At 45.2% G+C, this 6873-nt stretch overlaps 1 protein-coding gene across 1 annotated transcript; it reads left to right on the top strand.

Moving 5' to 3' along the window:
- Window positions 1–2021: 2021 nt before the first annotated feature.
- Window positions 2022–6873, top strand: Uqcc6 (ubiquinol-cytochrome c reductase complex assembly factor 6). The gene is made up of 2 exons (XM_004844835.4): window positions 2022–2280; window positions 6448–6873. The coding sequence occupies exons 1-2, from the start codon at window positions 2173–2175 to the stop codon at window positions 6541–6543; spliced, it is 204 nt and encodes a 67-aa protein (XP_004844892.1). The 5' UTR covers window positions 2022–2172; the 3' UTR covers window positions 6544–6873.

Here is a 6873-nt window from a genome sequence, read left to right as displayed (position 1 = left end):
AATTATTCATTTTAATCCTTATTTACACTTTCAGTTTTTCATACCAGAGAAGCTATTTGGTATTTACACATGTGTCCTATTTATTTCACTTAAGAGTATGTCCTCAATGTGCATCCATTTAGCTATGCCTCTAATTTTTCATTCTTTACGGCTGAGTAGTACTCCATTTTATAAAAAAAAAAACACATTTTCTTTATCCAGTCTCCAGTTTATAGGGACTTGGGCTATTTCCAAGCTTTAGCTATTACAAACTGTGCCACTATAAACATGAATGTGCATATATTGCTGTGGTATTTTGAGTTTTATTTCTACAACAATTTTATTGAAATGGACAAATCTCTTAAAGACACAAACTACCAAAGCTCACTGGAAAATAAATAGATAACTTGAATAGCCCTATATTTTTTAGAGAAATTGAATGTATAGTTAAAAACCTTCCCACAAAAAAAACTCCAGGCCAAGCTGGGTTCACTGGTGAATTCTATCAGACATTTAAGGAAGAAATAAAACTAAAATTTGTAAGAAAACAACCTTCAGAAAACTGGGCAAAATATTTCAACATATACTTCACTAAAGCAAATATAAGTACATGAAAGTCTGTTATTCATTTTCATTTTAATTTCTTTACATGGTAGGAGGTATGGGTCCAAGCCTTGTTTTGCTTTTGCAGATGGACATACTGTAAGTCATTAGTCATGATGAAAATACAAATTCAAACCAAAACAAGAAGACATCACTACCTATTAGAATCATTAAAATTAAAATGACTGACCAGAGCAAGTGTTGGAGAAGATATAGGGGAACTGGAACTCTCATACACTGCTAGTGAGAATGTAAACCTGTACAACTACTCTGGAAAAGTTTTTTTTTTTTTTTTTTTTATACCAGGGATCGAACTCTGGACCTTGTGCTTGCAAGGCAGGTGTGTGGAAAAGTTTGATAATTTCTAAAAAAAAGTTAAATATACACGTACCACATGCACCAAATGTTCATTTCTTAGGTGTGTACCTAGTAGGAAAGGAAGCCTATTTTTACAGAAAGACTTCTGGGTTTTTTGTTTTGTTTTGTTTTGTTTTTTGAGACAAGGTCTCCCTACATAGCTCAGCCTGGCCTCAGAGAGACTTCTGTACAAGGCTTTCTCATCTCCTACTGTTCATAGCAGCTTTCTATTAACCAAATGGAAACAACCAAAATGTCCACCAACAAATGGATAAGCCAACTGTGGTATAAATATATTTGGCAATAAAAGGGAGTGAAGTACTGATACATGGAACAAAGTGGATGAATTTCAAAAAACTGTGTAAAATAAACCAGACCAAAAAACAGTAATAGTGTTTTATTCTGTTTATATATAGCATTCTATAATATGGAAACTAATGTGACAAAGCAGATCAGTGATTACCTAGGGAATGAAGCAGTGTGGGGGCATTAGAAAGAAGCACGAAGAAACTTGGGGGTGATGGGTATGTTCATTATCTACATTGTGGGAATGGTTTCATGTATGTGTACAGGACAAACTGCATCATATACTTCGAGATTATAATATGTCAGATATCTGCATACAATTGTTTAAAAATGAGTGTATCACGACTTGTGTCACACATAAAAAATTATTCCTTCAGAATTCGTTTTTGTACTCACTTCTTGCTTAACTCAGGACACTATCCCAAAACCCATGTAATTAATGTCGGCCGCTGGTTTCCTCTTCTCCAGCAGCACCACGGCACAAGGGCACCGCTGCTGGGCGTGGCTCTCTTTCAGGTGTCAGAGGACGCCAGAAACAGGGAGAGAGAGCGGAAGTGACTTCACCTAAGTGTGCCGAACTCCACCCTCTCCGAAAGTGGCAAAGGCGTGCGCTTTCCTTTGTGTGAGCGAAAGGACAAACTGACGCAGTAGTCCAGACTCGAGCCCGTGACTCCCCACCTGCCACGGAAACCCCACGACAGTTGGGGGATAGTGACTAGGGGCTGGCAAGGATGCGAGAACTGGTAAAAAGACACTGACTCCTTCCCTCGGCCCCACTTCCTCCCGGGTCACGTCAGTGCGCCTGCGCCCGCGCCTGCGGTTCGCGCACACAATATTCCCCTCCGGAGTGGCGCCGGCTGCTCGCGCTTGTGGTCCGGCCCTCTCGCGGCCCACTCCGGACAGCCGAGGGCTCTCCGCGGCCAGACCATGCCCGCGGGCGTGGCCTGGCGCACCTACCTGAAGATGCTGGCGGCCAGCCTCCTGGCCATGTGCGCGGGCGCCGAGGCGGTGCACAGGTTTTACCGCCCCGACCTGGTGAGTGGGTCGGGGCTGGCGCGGGGTCCCGGCTGCGCGGGCGGCCTATGAGCGTTGCCGCGGCGTGGCTCTCACCACCGCCGCCTCTCCGCTCTCCCCTCTGCTCGGCCTGCCCCAGCTCCCTCGGTTCCCGGGGGCGTCTCGGACGCCTCAGGCCGAACCGCACCGCGCAGCAGTTCTTGAACAGTGGCATCCTTCTCCTCCGAATCGTGCTTGGCTTCCCTTCCTAACTTCCGGCCCGGGGCGGAAGTGGCTCAGTGCGGAGTCCCTGGGTTCGATCCCGCTCTCGCGCTCCTTCAGTAGCAAGGGTGCTGGGGCAGCTCCCAAAGGGTTTTATGCCCCCAGGGCCTCCTCCTTCGTTCCCTAGAGCACCGGGCACAGAGCACGCGGCCGTTTACTCCTTTGCTGCACCGGAATGTAAACCCCACGGAGAGACGGTGTCCCCCTAGCTCGTTCTTGTGTTTCACTCGCTTTAGAAAGCTTGGGACGTCGTAGGTGTCGGTAAGTGTGTGCAGGATGGAGAGCCAGTGAAGATAGATAAGCATTTACAGGAGAGAAGTCGAACTCGTGGTGATAAGCATTCACTGAATTAGGAGCTGGAGATTAAGGCTTTAGGGAGGTGAGGATGAGAAAGTATGGCGTGAACAATTACAGCAGGGTGTGCCGAGGGTTAACTGTGCGTGGATACAGTGGTTTGCAGCCGTGTGGGGGGGGGGTGGCCTCTGCCTGGACAAGGGAACATTTAGGGAGAACCAACTTTGTGTTGAAATGAATTAATTTCAGTTAATTTCCACTACAATTCGGGGGCGTTTATCCGTGTTGTCAAGTGAGGAAACTGAGGTTCAGAAGAGCAAAGGAGACTTGAAGTCATAGCTCACCGAGGCAGTGATTTAAGGCTCTGAAACTCAAACTGTTCGGTGTTTCTCTTTTTTGTTCCATTAATAAAATAATACAGTACCGCTGTACAACATCCAGATGAGTTGAGGTGTGTGTTGAGTAAAAAACTAAAGTCCTCCCATCTCCCTCCTGTTTTCTGTCCCCACCATTAATTGGTGGGTACACATACACACCTCGTGGAGTGGTTTTCTCCCACATAAATAGTTCATATACACATCTTGATGCAACTTGCTTATTTCTGTTAACAACTGTGTAATAGGCATTTGTGTGTATAACAGTCTTCTTTATAATCATTGCATAGCTTTTGTTTCATTCTTTTGTGATTGGACCCGGGGCCTTGTATGTGTGAGACACACACTGTACCCCCTCGGCCACCGTATTTTATAATACAGCTATTCCTTGTATTACATCTATTCCAGACATTTGCTCAATTCCCATTGACATTTAGATGGCTGTAGATTTTTACAACCTGTGCTGTCAAAGCTCCCTTTAACCACTTCAGACTGCTGCTCTTCTTAGAGCTCTAGTGAAGCTCAGGGATGCTAGTGGAGACAGGAAGTGACAAGAACTTTCTGTAGAAACGTGGTTTAGGCTTGCTTGTGCAGGAAGAGCCATCAGCAGTTCTTACAAAGGAAGGAATGCATCAAATTTGGCTGTGGAGATTGGCCTGGCTCACCCATATCCACATAATGGAAGGAAGCCAGCCTGCAGAGGCGGATCTGAAGGATCTCAGGCCACCTGGGTCTCTCCGGGCTCGGGGGTGGGTGTGTGTGTGTGTGTGTGTGTGTGTGTGTGTGTGTGTGTGTCCGCGCACATGTACTGTGTTAGGGCACCATATGCTTTACCAGTGTGTAAAGAATCTGTGTTCTTTCTCTAGTCTTTGAATTGTTCCAGCTGTTCCTGCTGCTATTCTAACAACCATCACCCACTTCCTTGCTTTGTAACTAAACCTCGTAGTCTGACAGCTAAGGTTTGGGTGGAGCTCAGAGCCGAGGAGACCATGATAGCTCCTGGAGCTCATGTGCAGTTCATCCTGAGAGAGCTTGGAAGGGTGCTTGGTTCCAGTTGTCCTCCACGGTGCACCATGGTAGCCAAGGAGGTGATTCATTTCTTCTAGTTGTTTAGGCTGAAACCTGGGCACTGTCATAACCTTCTCTCTCACTGCACACCAACGGCTCCCATGGGATTCATCTGAAAATGACACCCACACGAGGGCCACTTCTCACTACCTCCATTTCATCCCCAGGGCCAGGGCACTGTCAGTCCTCTCTCCTGCATTATTTCAGCAGCTTCCTGACTGCCTTCTGCCTTCTGCTGTCTTTGCCATAGTGTCTTCTCAACAAGCCACTGTTTGTCTTTTTTTTTTTTTTTTTTTAAGAGTGGTTCTCACTAATGGAGTTCAGGCTGGCCTTGAACTTTCGTTGATCCTCCAATCTCAGCCTCCCAAGTGCTGGGATTACAGGTGTGCGCCATTGTCATCTCTTTTACACTTGAGTCAGGTTGTGCCACTCTTCTCAGAACTGTCCAGGGTCTTTCCACGTCAGAGTGAAAGTCACTGGACACCTAATGCCCTCCCAGTCCCCTCCTACTTGCTATGGAACATGCTGTAGCCTTGCTTTCTCTCAGATGAGGTGGAGCCCCGTCTGGGCTTCTCTGCATTTGTACTTCTGCCTGTTCCACTCGGGACAGCTGCAGGAACACCACCCTCATCTTCCCGTCCTTGTTCAGAAGTCACCATCTCAGCCCGTAAGCTCAGGAAGGGACGCTCGGCATCATTAGGCATCAGAGAAATGGAAATCAAAGCCACAGTGAGAAACCATTTCCTACTCACTTTGGAGGCTATAGTAAAACAGGTAGCAAGGGTATATGGAGGCATCTGAACCCGCAGGTGCCACTGGCAGGAATGAAAAGGGGAGTGGCTGCCTTGGAAAGCACTGATAATGCCTCCCGTGGTTAGTGTAGGACCCAGCAGTTCCACTTCTAGGTTTGTACCCAACAGACATGAAAACCTATCTCCACACGAAAACTTATGTGTAAATGTAGAGCCAAAACTTTGAAATAATCCAGATGCCCGTTAGCTGATGAATGCATAAATAGCATATAGTATGTCTGTACAATAGAATATTATTTAGCAAGGAATAGAAATTATGTACAGGTCTATGTGACAGTATGGATGAACCTTGAAACCATTAAGCTGTGTGAAAGGACCCAGTCACAAAGGACCACACATTCTGTGTTTCCCTTTCTGTGAAATACCCAAAAGCCAGGTGTGGTAGCACATACATGTAATCCCAGCACTCAGGAGGCTGAGGCAGGAGGATCTCAGTGAGATCAAAGCCAGTGTGAACTACAGAGCAAGACCTGTTTTAAACAAAACAACATCCAGAATAGGTGAATCTATGGAGACAAAAAGAATAATTCTGGGGGTGGCAGGGAGGGTTGTATTGAAATGGGAGTTATGCTAATAGGTATGGAATTTCTTTTTGGAGTGATGAAAATGTTCTGAAATTTATTGTGGTGATTCACAGTTCTGTGAATATATTATACTAAAAACCATTGAATTGTACATTTTCCTTGTATGTGGTGCTTGGGATCAAACCCAGGACTTCATGTGTGCTAGGCAATCACCACTTCTGAGCTATACCCTCAGCTCAGAATTGTACACTTGTTATTAAGCAGTACTGGAGATGAACCCAGGTCCTCCATACTGAGTTATATCTTCAGCTCTTTTTATATATATAATTTTTATATTGAGTCAGGGTCTCACTAAATCTCTAGGTTGCCAAGCCTGGGCTTGAACTTGAACTTGGCATCCTCCTGCCTCAGCCTCCCAGAGTCTGGAATTATAGACATGTGCTTCCACTAGCAGCTCTGGATTGTACACTTAAAATGAGAAAGTGCTATAGTATGTGAATTATGTCTCAACAAAATTATGACAAAGGAAAGTCATGTCTTGCCTTTCTTGTCCACCCTCCTCGAAGACACAGCTACAGTGGTTTTGCTCGTTGCTGTCTCGCTCATGGTCTGCATGTGTGTGTGTTGAGCTGGTGTGACCTGTCCTGCTTAAGACAGTGCAGGGTGATAGATCCTACACCCGGCACTAGAAGGGGGTTCAGACCAGCCCGAGGCTCTCAGTAAAGACTGATTATTGAGTAGGAAGTGAAGCAGTTTTTGTTCTTTTTTCTCTTTAATGTTACGTTGAATGGCAATCTTAACATAGCACTAGCATTTTAATGGGGTTTTGGTTTGTTTGTTTTTGTTTTTTTGTAGACAATACCTGAAATTCCACCAAAACCTGGAGAACTCAGAACAGAACTTTTGGGACTGAAGAAGCAAAAACACGAACCTCCAGTTTCTCAGCAATAGAAATTTCAAATATAGCTAGGCCAAGAGGCCTGTGAATAAGTCGTATATTTTTTTAATTTATTGAATCCAGCTCCTCATCCTTAAGCATCTAATTCAGCCTAACTGCCAGAGGAGTGCTCCAGGGATAGGCACTGGGATGGTGAAATTTTCTTATGCCCAAGTGCACATCCTGAGCTTCCTGAGTGTGATCTGGAAGGCACTGAATAACATGTGAAACAGAGTATTTTCACTGTCTCCTGCCGTTACAGTTCTGCTTTATTTCTCTGAGTACAGTTGACTCTAATGGCAAGTGGGAATTACAAATGTAATAAAAATGATGTTTACAGTGAA

Source organism: Heterocephalus glaber, unplaced genomic scaffold (assembly GCF_053883595.1).
Source record: "Heterocephalus glaber isolate CG9 unplaced genomic scaffold, H.glaber_assembly_v1.0 deba00001572, whole genome shotgun sequence".
Lineage (NCBI taxonomy): Eukaryota > Metazoa > Chordata > Mammalia > Rodentia > Bathyergidae > Heterocephalus > Heterocephalus glaber.
This window is presented reverse-complemented; position numbering and strand designations above follow the sequence as displayed.

Excerpts from the sequence above, each read along its gene's own strand:
- Uqcc6 (XM_004844835.4), top strand. The coding sequence starts at position 2,173 with ATGCCCGCGGGCGTGGCCTGGCGCACCTACCTGAAGATGCTGGCGGCC. Across the intron at positions 2,281-6,447 it reads GGTTTTACCGCCCCGACCTG|ACAATACCTGAAATTCCACC; the intron begins GTGAGTGGGTCG and ends GTTTTTTTGTAG.